This window comes from Schistocerca serialis, chromosome 3, assembly GCF_023864345.2.
Source record: "Schistocerca serialis cubense isolate TAMUIC-IGC-003099 chromosome 3, iqSchSeri2.2, whole genome shotgun sequence".
Taxonomy (NCBI): Eukaryota; Metazoa; Arthropoda; class Insecta; order Orthoptera; family Acrididae; genus Schistocerca; species Schistocerca serialis.
Window position 1 is genome coordinate 133,842,592 of NC_064640.1, and position 16,581 is coordinate 133,859,172.

At 41.2% G+C, this 16,581-nt stretch overlaps 1 protein-coding gene across 1 annotated transcript in view; it reads left to right on the forward strand.

Moving 5' to 3' along the window:
- The window catches only part of LOC126469832 (protein crumbs), a 346,090-nt gene that overhangs the window by 167,890 nt on the left and 161,619 nt on the right, over positions 1–16,581 (forward strand). The window contains exons 11-12 of the mRNA XM_050097122.1: positions 8,775–8,993; positions 12,388–12,621. Of these exons, the coding sequence (XP_049953079.1) occupies positions 8,775–8,993; positions 12,388–12,621 (453 nt within the window). The remainder of the gene's footprint in view (positions 1–8,774; positions 8,994–12,387; positions 12,622–16,581) is intronic.

The following is a 16,581-nucleotide window of genomic DNA, read 5'->3' on the forward strand; positions in this document are numbered from 1 at the left end:
AGACAACACAACACCCAGTCCCTGAGTGGAGAAAATCTCCAACCCAGCCGGGAATCGAACCCGGGCCTGTAGGACTGCAGTCCGTCAAGCTGACCACTCAGCTACCAGGTCAGACGGTATGATGGTGGTAGTTGTTGTGTGCTTTCTGCATATATTATCTTTTCACAGATGCACAAATCTCTGCTAATCTTTGCCTGTTGTCATTTATTCATTCTTTTTTGAATCGAGATGGCAGCAGCCTCTCTTTCCGCAGAATACCCCAAATTTCGTTGTTAAACCATGGTAGATCTTTCCCATCCTGGATCCACTTAATAAACACGTAGTTCTCCAGTCCAAAATTTACAATTTGTTTCAGCTTTTCCCATAATTCCTCTACATCCATCTAACTGGAACTAAGTGATGTCAGTTCAGTGTCTAAGTGAGATACTAACAACTGCTTTCTGATCTTTCTGGCAGAAACAATTTCCTAGCTCCTTGACTAATTTATTAACTTTTGTAACCTTAGTTGCTATATTGACATCATGATCACTAACCCTCGTCTCTATACTGACACTGTTGATAAGGTCTGGCCTGTTTGTAGCTACAAGATCTAAGTTGTTTGCATTGCATGTGGGCTGCTGAACTAACTGCTCATGACAGTATCCAGAAAATGTGTTCAAAAGTACTTCACACAACTTTATGTCTGTACCCCTTGCAGTGAACCTGTTGACATCCCTGTCTATACTCAGTAGGTAAAAGTCACCTCCAACTACATTTGTGTCCAAGTTTAAAGCAACAAATGGAAATTTTGCAAGGTTGCATTTAATTTGCCATGGAACAGTATAAACAGGTGATAGTAAAGTAGAAAAAATGTAAAGAATACAGAATGTAAACAACTCAACCTGCATAATGGTAGACACAAATGTTCTTTGTTTCCTTCCAACTTAATGGATTTGCACACAACTGATTAATGTGCTCAGTATAGGGTGTGAGCACTTCTGGCAGCAATGTAGGCCTGACAACAATGGGGCATGCTGTGTATGTTGTCATCAATCTCATGTTGAAGCAGTAATGCCAATTCTTCCTCCAGAGCTGCTCACAAGTATTGGGGAATGGTTAGTGGATACTGACATGATGCAGCCTGTCTCCGTAGTGCATCCCAGACATACTCTATGGGGTTCAAATCAGAAGAGCGATCAGGCTACGCCATATGTGCAATGTCTTCTGTTTCCAAGAAAACATCAACCACCCGTACTCTGTGAGTTCGAGCATTATTGTTCATCAATACAAAGTCTGGGCCCACAGCATCTCACAACAACAACTGCATACTACACTCCTGGAAATTGAAATAAGAACACTGTGAATTCATTGTCCCAGGAAGGGGTAACTTTATTGACACATTCCTGGGGTCAGATACATCACATGATCACACTGACAGAACCACAGGCACATAGACACAGGCAACAGAGCATGCACAATGTCGGCACTAGTACAGTGTATATCCACCTTTCGCAGCAATGCAGGCTGCTATTCTCCCATGGAGACGATCGTAGAGATGCTGGATGTAGTCCTGTGGAACGGATTGCCATGCCATTTCCACCTGGCGCCTCAGTTGGACCAGCGTTCGTGCTGGACGTGCAGACTGCGTGAGACGACGCTTCATCCAGTCCCAAACATGCTCAATGGGGGACAGATCTGGAGATCTTGCTGGCCAGGGTAGTTGACTTACACGTTCTAGAGCACGTTGGGTGGCACGGGATACATGCGGACGTGCATTGTCCTGTTGGAACAGCATGTTCCCTTGCCGGTCTAGGAATGGTAGAACGATGGGTTCGATGACGGTTTGGATGTACCGTGCACTATTCAGTGTCCCCTCGACGATCACCAGCGTGTACGGCCAGTGTAGGAGATCGCTCCCCACACCATGATGCCGAGTATTGGCCCTGTGTGCCTCGGTCGTATGCAGTCCTGATTGTGGCGCTCACCTGCACGGCGCCAAACACGCATACGACCATCATTGGCACCAAGGCAGAAGCGACTCTCATCGCTGAAGACGACACGTGTCCATTCGTCCCTCCATTCACGCCCGTCGCGACACCACTGGAGGCGGGCTGCACGATGTTGGGGCGTGAGCGGAAGACGGCCTAACGGTGTGCGGGACCGTAGCCCAGCTTCATGGAGACGGTTGCGAATGGTCCTCGCCGATACCCCAGGAGCAACAGTGTCCCTAATTTGCTGGGAAGTGGCGGTGCGGTCCCCTACGGCACTGCGTAGCATCCTACGGTCTTGGCGAGCATCCGTGCGTCGCTGCGGTCCGGTCCCAGGTCGACGGGCACGTGCACCTTCCGCCGACCACTGGCGACAACATCGATGTACTGTGGAGACCTCACGCCCCACGTGTTGAGCAATTCGGCGGTACGTCCACCCGGCCTCCCGCATGCCCACTATACGCCCTCGCTCAAAGTCCGTCAACTGCACATACGGTTCAGGTCCAAGCTGTCGCGGCATGCTACCAGTGTTAAAGACTGCGATGGAGCTCCGTATGCCACGGCAAACTGGCTGACACTGACGGCGGCGGTGCACAAATGCTGCGCAGCTAGCGCCATTCGACGGCCAACACCACAGTTCCTGGTGTGTCCGTTGTGCCGTGCGTGTGATCATTGCTTGTACAGCCCTCTCGCAGTGTCCGGAGCAAGTATGGTGGGTCTGACACACCGGTGTCAATGTGTTCTTTTTTCCATTTCCAGGAGTGTATGTCACAAGATCTCATCACGATACCTGACAGCAGTGAAATCTTGTCAATTCACCCGTACAATTTTGTGAAGAGCTGTCTGAGTAGTCAACATAATTCCTGCCCATACCATTAGGGACCTTCCTCAATATCGGTCTCTTTCCTTAAAGTTTGGGGTCAAAAATCGTGTTCCATGTTCCCTCCAGATGTGAACCCATCAAGAATCACTCTCCAGACCAAATCAGGACTCATCTGTGAGAAGAATATTGGCCCACTGCTCAACTGCACAGGTGGATTGTTGACCACTCCACCCTAAATGTTCCCTTCTGTGAAGACACGTGGTACACATACAGCAAGTCGCTGACAATAAAGGCCACTCTGCTAAAGCCTTCTGTACACAATTTGCCTCAATACAACAGGTCCAGTGGCTGCAGAGAGATCAGATGGCAGTTGCTGTGCGCTACTAAGGTGGTACTGTTGTGTCCTTACAGCCAAATAACGGCCCTCTCTTTCAGATGTCACACATGGTCAGCCCTGCCCTGGTCTTTGGGATACAGTTTCATTATCAACAGAATGATTCACATTAAGCCATTGGCCCACAACTGTTTGCAACTGTCGTGTTTCCATTCTTCCTATGGTTCCTTACCGCAGAGAGACTGTTAGGTGTCTTCTCTGTGCCATACTACACTACCTGCAACTGTGTACACAGCGATTGTGGATGTGGGACTAGCCGACAAATACTACCCCATCCAATAGGTGCCCTGACATCATTGTTGGTGTGGTTGTCTGTTGACCGGAATGCCATCTTCCGTGCAGAACATGATTGAATGGACATCAGTTGACTCTTGGTATGATCATAGCCGACAAATTCTACCCCGTCCGATAGGTGCCCTGACATCATTGTTGGTGTGGTTGTCTGTTGACCGGAATGCCATCTTCCATGCAGAACATGATTGTATGGACATCAGTTGACTCTTGGTATAATCATATCATAACTTAGACACAGGAGGGGAAATAGTGGTTTGTTGCCTTAATTTTGGACACTGATGTAGTATTGCATGATCTCAGTATTTATGCATTACTGAGTGTAGTCTTTCTTTGAATGACTGTAGAACTGTTAGAACGGAGATAGGTGGCTGGTAAAAACACCCAACAATTAAGTTGGCTTAACCTAGAACCATCATACATGACTAGGTAACTTCAGTGACACTCATCTTCGACCTCAGTAAAGAGAATATTTTTGTTAACTGCAATGAACACTCCCCTTCCTATGGCATCTTATCTGTATTTCTGATATATGTTCCATGACTTGCTAAATATCTTGCTCCCGAGAATAATTAGAGTGGGAGAACTTTACTGGAGGGCAGTAAATTTGGGAACCGTGTTACAAATAATTCATCAATTTGTTGATACAATTTTGACAGTCGAGGTGTCCTTACTGTGAATGCGTTCCGACTTCCCTTTCTATGCATCAACTGGTGAGTGTTCATCAGAGTACATCAAATTACCGTTAGCTTAGAAACCTCTCATGTGTACCTGAGTAGGTGCGTCCTTCATGTAGTGCACCACTGACCTAACAATGGGAATCCTACAAATCCCCACCCAATAACGTAAGTATAGAAAGCTGCAGCCAAGACCATTACAGAACCAACGAAGTCTTTGGTTAGTCTCTCCACTTGGCTCCAAATAAAAGGACCCAGTTCATCTCTTAGAACAGTGCTACAAATTGTAAGTCCTGCTTGCACCCTGCATGTGAGACCAACAGCCTTCACCACCTCTACCAGGTGCCTGTTTGAACCGAGGATTGCCTCAGAACCCATGCGAAAAATGTGAGCCACAACTTGCAGATGACTGTACCCTGCACACTCAATAGCTGCAGGCAAAGTCACTTCCACATCTCAGCTGAGGCCCTCTGGCAGACGTACAGAGTGCACATTGGCTTTCTTTCCAGCCCTGAATGCTATTTTCCTAAGGGGCTCCATAATGCGCCTAACATTGTGGTAACTAGCAAACCACCTACACATCTGTGCTTGCTTGGATTCTGCTGAAGGAACCTGTGCACTTACAGGGTGAACAGGCAAGGTCTGAAAATGGCCAGCCTCCACATTGGCCCTCTGCCATGAACAATAAAAAGTCATTACCACTCACCATTCATCCTGCTGTGAGGGCAGATCCACTACATGAGGTACAGTAGGAGGTACCTTGTCAGCAGAACCTGTGGGTTAAAGTGACACTAAGGGTGTCCCATGCAACAGACGAGATTCTCCATAACTGCTACACCCTGAGGCAGTAGCTTGAAGGTGACTGACCATAACCAAAAGCCTGTTCGCTGTTTGTGAACTGTGGCCAGCTGTTCCTTTGTCTGAACGCAGCCTGCACAAAGCTTCACATGCTAGCAAGACTAACTGAAGAAGTAAACTATATAAGCAGACAGAAACCTAGATATGCAACTTTCTACCCTCCTGATGTGTTACCAATGGACACTGATACCTTAATAAACTATGTAGCTGTGCCTGTTCAGAAAAAATGAAAACTGTGTTACAGCCTGCCTGAATTTACACTTACAAAACTTGAGATCAAAGCTCTTAAATAGAAAAACACCCACGAAATGTAAGAAATATACTTATAGGAAAACTCGGAAAAAGCTAAATACATAACTAGCTGCTCTGGAGATATGTATCAAATGACACCTCGGGCCTCCTATTCCGTCCCCTCCCCTCTCTCCCCTACCCTCTCCCATCCCATCCCTTCCTTTCCATGCCCTCCCCTCCCCTGCTTTCCCCTTCTCCTTCCTGTCCCCTGGACTTACGCTCAATTTCGTAGTCTCCTGCTATTATCCACTTTTCGCTGTTTTTTGTCCCCCCTTTGATTTAGAATTCTTATGGCTTTATTTAATTGTTATGTAATAAGATTTTTACGTTTTAGTTTTTTATAGTCACAGTCATTTTGATATCATTATTGTTTTTCATAATGCAAGTTTTTTCTTATAATTCCATTATATATGTGGAGACTAAACCTTTTGTGCTGTTTTTTCTTAAATAGAATGTACATGTTAAGTAAACTTTGTCTTCCTGTAAGCAGCAAGCCTTGTGGAAATGCAGAGTCTGTTTTTTATTAAGATTCATGACATTACCATTGCTAAATCTGTTCTTACAGGTGTTTGTAATGTAATGCATTAATTCTTTGTGGCTTGTGGCCATTATGTCCTATGAGTATATGTGGATGCATTTTTTTATATTCAGCATGGAAAACTATAATTCGTGGTAGTTATATAGGTACAACCCTTTTTTCTTTAGTCGAATCAGTGAAAGAGGGGCTTCTCTTCTGCTTGTTTACATGTCAGAGTTTCTTTTCGTCTCTGTGTAGAAAGATAATTCAGCATTATTCTCTTGTGTTAACTACAAATATGTTTGGTGCATTGTATTTAGAGCAACATTCTTGCTATGAAGTTTTTGTTTGCTGTTTTTGTGACTGTTTTAGTTAGTTTTGGTCTCCTAACAAAATGTGAAAATAGTGTTTTAGGTTTTAGTCTCCTTCCTTGCCCCCCCCCCCTTTTCCCTTTTTCACTCTTCATAATAGATGTGTACAGATGTGTACATTAAATTATGAAATTGTTGATCTTCCAGTAGGCAAAATATTTAATTGAGTAATGTTTGTCCTAGTTTAGTTTTTATACAATGTTAATTGTCAGCCCTATTCTTATACTTATATCTCTCTGATTTCTTTTCTTTCCTTTTCTTTTTTTTTTTTTTTTTTTTTTTTAAAAAAAAAAAACCAGATGTTCAGAGACTCGAAGGGTTGCAGTCTTCTGATTGGTTTGTGGCAGCCCACAACAAATTCCTCTACTGTGCCAGCCTCTTCATCTCAGAACAACACTTGCTCCCTACATCCTCAATTATTTGTTGGATATACTCCAATTTCTGTATTCCTCTACAGTTTTTACCCTCTGCAGCTTCCTCTAGTGCCATGGAGGTTAATCCCTGATGCCTGAACACATGTCCTGTTGTCTTGTCCCTTCTTTTTGTCAGTGTTTCCCATATGCTCATTTTTTTTGCTGATTCTGAGGAGAACCTCCTCATTCCTTATCTTATTAGTCCACCATGTTATCAACATTCTTCTGCAGCGCAACATGTCAAATGCTTCGATCCTCTTTTGTCCCGGTTTTTTTATATTCGGCATGGAAAACTATAATTCGTGGTCGTTATATAGGTATACTTTCATACTGCTGTGCTTCAGATGTAAGTTCTCAGAAATTTCTTCCTCAAATTAAGGCCTAGACAGGAATGCCCTCTCTCTGCCTGTACTAGCCTGCTTGTTATCTCCTCCTTACTGTGTCCATCATGGACTATTGTGCTTTCAAGTTGGCAGAATTCCTTAACTTGGTCTACTTTGTGATCACCAATTTTGATGTTAAGTTTCCTGCTATTCTCATTTCTGCTACTTCTCATTCCTTTCAACTTTTTTCTGTTTACTCTCAGTCCATATATTGTATTTAAAAGACTGTTCATTGCATTTAACAGACCTTGTAATTCTTCTTCACCTTCATTGAGAATGGCATTGCCATCAGTAAATCTTATCGTTGATATCCTTTCACATTGAATTTTAATCCTGCTCTTGATCCTTCCTTTCAATGGTATAGATTGAACAGTATGGATGAAAGACTGCATCCCTGTCTTACCCCCTTTTTAATCTGAGCACTTTGTTGTTGGTCTTCCAATCTTATTGTCCCCATTTGGTTCTTGTTCATATTGTATATTAATTGTCATTCCCTACAGCTTATTACTATCTTTCTTATAATTTCAAATGTTTTGCACCATTTTCCATTGTCGAACCATTTTTTCCAGTTTGACAAATCCTATGAATGTATTGTAATTTTTCTTCAGTCTAGCTGCTATTACCAAACACAATGTCAGGACTGCCTCTCTGGTGCCTTTCTCTTTCTGGAAACCAAACTGATTGTCATCAAACAGTTCCCCAGTTTCATCAAACAGTTCCCCAGTTCTTCTGTATATTATTCTTGTCAGCAAATTGGATGAACGAGCTGCTAAGCTGATTGTGCGATAGCAATCACACTTTCTCACTTATCTGCTCTTGCTATCTTCAAAACCTAATGGATGCTATTTGTCTGAAAGTATGGTTGCTTTGTCACCAGTCTCATAGGTTCTACACATCAATTTGAATAGTCGTTTGGCTGTCACTTCTCCCAATGATTTTAGAAATTATGATGGAATGTTATCTGTCTCCTCTTCCTTATTTTGTCTCATGTCTTCCAGAGCTGTTTTACATTCTGACAGTAATACTGGATCCCTTATGTCTTCCGTAGTGACCCCAGTTGCTTCTATCATGTCATCAGACAAGTCTTCATCCTCATGGAGGCCTTTAGTTTACTCTTTCTACCTGCTTGCTCTCTCTTCTGCGTTTAACAGTGGAATTCTCATTGCACTCTTAATGTTACCGCCCTTGCTTTTAATTTCACTAAAGGTTGTTTTGATTTTTTTATATTCTGAGTCATTCCTTCTGATGATTTTTCTGTCACATTTTTGCTGTAGTTGTTTCACCTTGGCTTTGCTACACTTCCTGTTTATTTCATTCTTGAGTGCCTTATATTGCTGAACTCCTTTCTTTCGCTGAAAATTTTTGTACTTACTTCTTTCGTCAGTCAGTTGAAATATTTCATCTGTTACCAAAAGTTTCTTCCCAGTTGCCTTCCTTGTACCTTGTCTTTCCAGCATTTGTGATTGCTGTAATTAGAGGTGTCCAATCATCTTCAACTCAAGTGCCTTCTGTGGCATTCCTTATCACACTATCCACATCTTTAGTGAACCTCATCATTCTTTAGTATTTTAAGTATCCCACTTTCTTGCACACTGATTCTTCCATGCAATTTCGTACATACATATAAGCAATTATGATGAGTGATGTTCTTTGCTAGTTTTATTACAATAACTATGTGGAGCTCCTGCCAGTAGTTCAGGATTTTTATAATATTTTAGTTTATGATTGAAATTTTGGACACTTGTACCGTTATTGAAATGTTGGTTAATGAATATTCGTCACCTTGTAGGTCAGTCTTGCCAGACAGTCATCGACACTTGCTGGCCAGGTACTTGTCAGAATGGAGGAACATGTATTGAACAGCCGAATGGTTATACGTGCAGATGTCCAGAAGGATATAGTGGCTACAACTGTGAAGATTATGACATCTGCAAATTGAATGTTTGTTATAATGGTGGCACCTGCTATGCCAGGAACAAAAGAGAGTATCACTGTGCATGTACACCTGGTGCGTACTCATGCTGTAGCTACCTGAAAGTTTTTTGTATTGTTTTGTAAGTGGTTTTTTAGTGTAGGATTTGTTATACAGTAGTATAGTGTCTATAGCCATATGAGATGGCACTGGTCCTAGGGAAACTTAAAAGCAAAATATCTCTCTCTCTCTCTCTCTCTCTCTCTCTCTCTCTCTCTCTCTCTCTCCATGCTTATTTATAAAGTGTTAACATATGCATATCATATCGTACTCTGGTGGTTGAGATATGATTCAAATCACAAAGTTCATTTTAACAGAATTTTTTGACATTCTCTTGTCATTTCTACATCATCCAATGACACTGCTTGTGTCTGTATGTGTGGATGGATATGTGCTTGAGTGCGAGTGTATACCTGTCCTTTTTTCCCCCTAAGGTAAGTCTTTCCACTCCCGGGATTGGAATGACTCCTTACCCTCTCCCTTAAAACCCACTTCCTTTCGTCTTCCCCTCTCCTTCCCTCTTTCCTGATGAGGCAACAGTTTGTTGCAAAAGCTTGAATTTTGTGTGTATGTTTGTGTTTGTTTGTGTGTCTATCGACCTGCCAGCGCTTTCGTTCGGTAAGTCACCTCATCTTTGTTTTTATATATAATTTTTCCCACGTGGAATGTTTCCCTCTATTATATTGAACACATTAGTTGTAATATTAATATGATTTTGATCATAACAATTGAAACTGGTCACTGAATAAAACAAATTTCGATCATAGATTGTTTTGATTTCCACATGTTTTGAATTCTGTTTTAAACGTGTTTGAATTTCAGATATTACTTATGTGATTCTTTGAAGTTTATTTCATATCTGTGCAAAATGTCTGCTAGTTCTCTTGTGCAGTCATCTGTAGACATAGTTGTGAAAGAGCTAGTGACAAAAGACAATGTTGTTTTGGAACTGGAAGGGAGTGATTGGGTCTGCCTGAGTTGTAGTTTGTGATATTTTATCTGCAGTTGCAACAGTCAGTTGTATTTTTTGACGGTCTGAAAAGCAAAAAACTGATTAGTGAATAAATAAAACCTGTTGCAGAACTTAAAATTCTGTATATGAAGAATGAAATGAAAGATTGCTGTGATACCCTACTATGTGTTGTAATAACTGCACTGATATCCATCTGGACTGTAACTAAAAATTTGTACCAGGCTCAAGACTTGAACCTGGTTTTACTCCTCTTCATGATCAGTCACTTTATCAATATCCTATCCAGCATGCATTTTGGTTCAACACGAATTCTCATTAACACATGATGTTTCCGCCTATATGCTGGACATTATATTGACCTGTACACTTCAGATGAATATCAATGTATAAGTAATGGGTGTCATGGCAATGTCAAATTTTGTGTTTCACATATCTCTGTAAAAATGTCCCGTGGGTGGGCAAAATCTTCCAAAGCTTGCTGCTCCTGTTTCTTTCCAGCAGTCCTGTTTTCATCAAGGGCTCTGTGTATAAATGTTCTGCAAATAGTAGGTAACACTGAGCGACTTTGAACACTCATGTCAAGCCAGGAGGCGTGCTTGGATAGTGTAAAGCTGTGGTGGCTGCTTGCATAAAGAAGGAAATTTTCAATTGTGGTTTGAGACTAAAGAAAGTGTTTTTTCTTGTAATTATTGCCTTCTTTTGCCAAACCACAGGAGAGTGGTGTGAAAGGGTAAACCTTAATTACAGTATTTACACATAAACACTCCTATTTAATTTTGTACTTGATTTCATTTAATTAAGTTAACTTTTTGTAGAATTTTGTAATTACCTTCTTTTTATGTGAACCTGTTTCCCTGGGTTTGTTTCATTAGAAACCTGTCTTACTGTCAGCACCTATGAAATCCTCACCGGTCTTCCACACTTACCAACTTCTCAGTTTTATGTTTTCCTTATTTGCACTGTTCATCCAAAATGAGAATAATTATATTCACAGATTTTCCTGTTTCGTTGTGAAAATAGTCCAAAACTTATGAACAGTATTTATGAGACCAGAATGAGATTTTCACTCTGCAGCGGAGTGTGCCCTGATATGAAACTTCCTCGCAGATTAAAACTGTGTGCCGGACCGAGACTCAAACTCGGGACCTTTGCCTTTCGCGGGCAAGTGCTCTACCAACTGAGGTACCCAAGGACGACTCACGCCCCATCCTCACAGCTTTACTTCTTCCAGTACCTCGTCTCATACCTTCCAAACTTAACAGAAGCTCTCCTGCGAACCCTGCAGAACTAGCACTCCTGAAAGAAAGGATATTGCGGAGACATGGCTTAGCCACAGCCTGGGGAATGTTTCCAGAATGAGATTGTCACTCTGCAGCGGAGTGTGCGCTGATATGAAACTTCCTGGCAGATTAAAACTGTGTGCCGGACCGAGACTCAAACTCGGAACCTTTGCCTTTCGCGGGCAAGTGCTCTACCAACTGAGCTACCCAAGCACGACTCACACCCCGTCCTCACAGCTTTACTTCTGCCAGTTATCTCGTCTCCTACCGTCCAAACTTAACAGAAGCTCTCCTGCAAAAGGCAAAGGTCCCGAGTTCGAGTCTCGGTCCAGCACACAGTTTTAATCTGCCAGGAAGTTTCATATCAGCGCACACTCCGCTGCAGAGTGAAAATCTCATTCTGGAAACATCCCCCAGGCTGTGGCTAAGCCATGTCTCCGCAATATCTTTTCTTTTAGGAGTGCTAGTTCTGCAGGGTTCGCAGTAGAACTTCTGTTAAGTTTGGGAGGTAGGAGACGAGGTACTGGCAGAAGTAAAGCTGTGAGGACGGGGCGTGAGTCATGCTTGGGTAGCTCAGTTGGTAGAGCACTTGACCGCGAAATGCGAAGGTCCCGAGTTCGAGTCTCGGTCCGGCACACAGTTTTAATCTGCCAGGAAGTTTCAGTATTTATGAGGTTTATTGTTGTCAGTACAGTGCAATAAATTAAAATATAATGGAACCATTAATCACAGAGAGCATCACGAGCTTACTGTTGATATTAATGTCAGGCTTGGTTATGTAGCACTAAAGTGAGGGTCTGGAAACTGAGAGGTCGCAATATGGATTTCTGTAAAGTGAGGGCCTGGAAACTGAAAGATCACACTATGGAATTCTGGTCAGTCTACAGATTTTTTTCAACCTGCCTTTAATCTAGCCTTCGCCTCTTAACAATGTAAAGATTTACCAGAAACTGTAAGTCTTCTTTCGCTGGTAGTGTTACTGGGGAATGTTACGGACTCACAAGTCAACAAAGCTGTGCCCAATTGAAAGTCTTATTCCAGGCCATAGATCCACACCAAATTGTTACTACTACTACTATTACTAATATTAACAATGTGTAACAGTTGTATGTGTTAGCAGAGAATGTGAAAGCTGTTTACTATCTGAAATATTCTGACTTCATTTTCATGTTGACAGGGTTTGAAGGAAGACAATGTGAAATCAGCATTGGTGGCTGCACTCCCATGTCATGTCCTGAAGGAAAAATCTGTAAGGAGAAGACAAATGGAATTGAATGTCAGTGTCCGGGTAATTACAGAGGAGAAAATTGCAGTGAACAGGGTTTCTGCATTGGGCAGCCTTGTGAGAACGGTGGCACTTGTGTAGAATTAGAATACAATTATACGTGTAACTGCCCTCCCGGTTTCACAGGTGTGTTTAAAAAATTAAATATAAAAGTAGACTGTTTAATCCAGTGTGGGTTTATTTATTTTTTTGATGTGTTTTGTTATATAATTACCTACAATATCTTATAAACAGTTAACCAGCCAAAATTGTATTAGTAGAAGAAAATTATTTTTTTTCCTTACATGACCGAGTAAATGTTGCTTAGTGGACAAATACCTAAGGAAAGAATGTTGGTTATTGCAGATGCATGTAACACACTCTCTCTCTCTCTCTCTCTCTCTCTCTCTCTCTCTCTCTCTCTCTCTCTCTCTCTCACACACACACACACACACACACACACACACACACACACACGCACACTTACTTGGAAGTAGGACCGAACAGGGCTTTTGTGAGATAAGAAAATAATAAGAATGATGAGAGAACCATATGTAATACTGGAAAGTAGAAAATAGAATAAAAACAGTAACTCATAAATGTATTACTGTTATTTTTTAACAAAGCGGAAAGGTCTGAAGCCATTCTTATAGTCCCAAGCAGAGGAAAAGGAGTTAAATTTTTGACCACAAAGAAAAATGGGAGTTGTTTTGTTATTTTCCGTGCAAAGTGCTATTGATTTCAGAGACTATGAAGTTCACAAGGAGACAGATCTTTCAAATAAGTGTAATTACACTCACTGAATAAGATGCTTTGTAAAATCAAAAATGATACAAAGGAAAATTATTTCCATGGCATGTTGTACATTTTCGTCTTGAATACTGCTGGTATTTTATGGCCACCTCCATTCTTCAGAGACTAAAAAAAATGTGTTCTCTATTTGTGATATGAACTATATAGATGGGTTTGTTATGGATAGAGAATGTTGTACATGTGCGCTTATGTTACAAGTCACTTGCCATCCACTCTCTATTTTTAAAAAAAAAAAAAAAAAATCCGCTTAGGATTTGATATAATACTCCAGTGGGTTCATTGTAGGTGTGCATTAGTGTAATTGGACATGATCTTGTTGATGATAATATATTTAATGGCAATTTCAAATGGGTGAGACTAGTTATAGGAATTCTAAACTGAGTAAATCAGTCACAATTGGATATGGGTTTGCTGAACCTTGAGTTCTTATTCATGGGACAGGTGAGTGTTACCAATCTTCCCCAGCTGTAAATTTTGGCACGAGTTAGTGACCACCATGTAGTTCCAACAGTGACATGTTTAGTGCCGCAGAAAATAGACATACGCTGAGATTGTGGCAGTGTTAAATAATAATAATAATAATAATAATAATAATTTAAATTTAATAAAAATACAACAATGCTTCAACTTCAGTGTGTGCTATGTGCTGATGAGTATGAGTAAATGACTGTTGGGGTGAAACTGTCCTTAGGAGGCAGCATCTGCAGCACATGACACACTTTGAGTGTATTAGCCTTGTCCAAATATCTGGGTTTCTGCCTGTATCAACCTTCATGTCCCTAGCTGCTTATTGGAACACCACATTTTACAATTCCTCAAATAATAACACTTCCAACAGGATAGATGTATCATCTGGGAGCAATAACACTCACTCCAGTAAGAGGCCTGTAGATAACCCACTGAGAGCCTTAGCTTAGGCAAAAGGAAATCTCAGCTTTTACAGAACACAGGGCATATTTTGATAATGTCTTCTTGATTATTACAGAAATAGAGGGCCACTAAAAAGTGGTCTTCATTCTATACAGGGTATCCCATGAGGAGTGGTAAATATTCAGGTATATGACAGGAACATTCGTTTTAAGTGAGAAGCTTTATGTGGACACATACACTATTCGGAATTGTTTCTGAGATAGAACACATTTAATGTCTTTGGATTAGCGTCACAATCATGTGTCTTAACCACCTAAGCTCTTTGATGTTTTATTCTAGGTCAACCTACCTCATTGCTTTCAGCATCTTTTTTCGGAATGTCTCTGAGCCATTAAACTAGCTCATAGAATGTGCTGTTGTCTGTTTTATGAAGTAGTGAGAGAGGCTGAGAGTGCATCAGAGAGAAATATAGGTTAATTGTGTGTGTACACATGCTGGCTAAAATGCCACACATGTACACTAATGAAGAATATGCAGTATGATGTGTGTTTACAGCTTCTGCGATGGTGGTACCCTTACTGCTGTAAAAGAATACTGTTCGCACTTTCTAACACATTGAATTCCTGGCTGTAGAGTGTTTGCCAGAGTTTTTAGCACATTGTGTGAGACAGGTCACCATTTTTCCTCTGAACATGTAGCTCAACAACCTGTGTAGGAACAATAGCATGTTGTTGCAATGGTGCAGTGACATCCTACTACCATAACACAGTGACTTTATGCATATACCAGTATCCTACAAACACGTGTATGGTGAACATCATATGTGAAAAACTTATACCCATTTCACATACAGCGTGTCCACAATTTTCACATTGGCAACAGTGCCACGTGACGTGAACTTTTTCACTGCTTAAATGACATTCATCATGTGCTTCCATTAATAGTGTTCACTGATGAAGCCACATTTGCATGGAATGGAATCAACAACACTTGTAATAATCATTGATGATCACAGGAGAATCCAAATGCTGCAGTGGAAACCAATTTTGAAGTTCATTTTTCAATCAATGTTTTTTGATAGCTCTAGTAATTTTAGAAGACCAAATGGTGGGACAGAATTATTTGCATTTTTTGGAAAATTAATTTGTTAAATACCTTATGGATATTCCTTTAGCCAAGCAGATTGCTCTGTGGATTGGTTGTGGTAGTACAATTAACTGGTCGCCTAGATCACCAGACATTATGCCATTAAATTTTTGTCTATGGGGCTGGCTGAAGTCTGCAGGATGAACTGCTGGGTCGCATTATGGATGCTGTTGCGCTCATTATGGAATGTGCAGAGTCACTCAGATAAGCAACACATGTCCTCCTAAGAGTGCACAAATACACTGAAGTTCACAGTAGGATATTTGAATATTTACTGTGAACTGAACAAAAGCTGTAATGTGACGTAATGCTTAGAGGTGAAGTGATAAAAATGCGTATTTTTCAACTGATACTTTGTAAAACACATCATAATGTTTACTAACTGTTGTCGATGTGCAAAGTTGACAAAGTATTGAATAATACAGCAAATAAATAATAATGTACATTAAATGTCTTCTATATTGGAAACACACACACACACACACACACACACACACACACACACACACACACACACACACATGCCTACATTGTCACAGTGTAGACAAGAAACACGTCTTAAAGTTTCTGACACATGATACTAAATGGTACGTCTTCCACAGAAAGGGTGACAGTGGAAAGAGTTGAAGGAGAAGTAGCAGTTCTTTTAAATGATGTATACCACACATTACCTTTCCCCCCTCACTAAGAACTTACAGACAGAGTTGTTGTAGCAGTGTGTGTCCATCGTATGGTCATTACATATTCCCTCTACCTGTTCTTCCAGGAACCAATAGACCAAGAGGCTCTAATTAATGCTGTCACAGATATCCCCATCATTATTTTCTGTTTTGTGCACTCCTATTGGATTATTCTCTGCCATCAGTTTATAGTTGTGCTTTCTTGCCATTGCACACATGTCTAAATGGGAAGTGTTCAGTGAACTGTGTTCCAGTCATCACTTTACTCTCTGGATACAGCTAACAAAGTAGGGCTAGAAAAAAAGTGTTACCTTGATGGATGCTCAGTAAGGCAAACTGGAGACTGTACAGTCATCTAACTGTGCGTAGATGTAAACACAGTGCCCAGGAATGAGCAAATCACATCACAAGCACCATCTATCTCACCAATGTCACATCCATACCAAAATATTAAGGGCAGCTTTGAAGTCAGTGTCTTCCACTGCACAGTGACAAGTACCACTCTGTAATATGGTGCAGACATGTGACTTGGCAGAATTTCAAGTTGACACCATCTGCTGAGAACTGTGCAGCCAGTTAAATGGCATGGACAGAATGC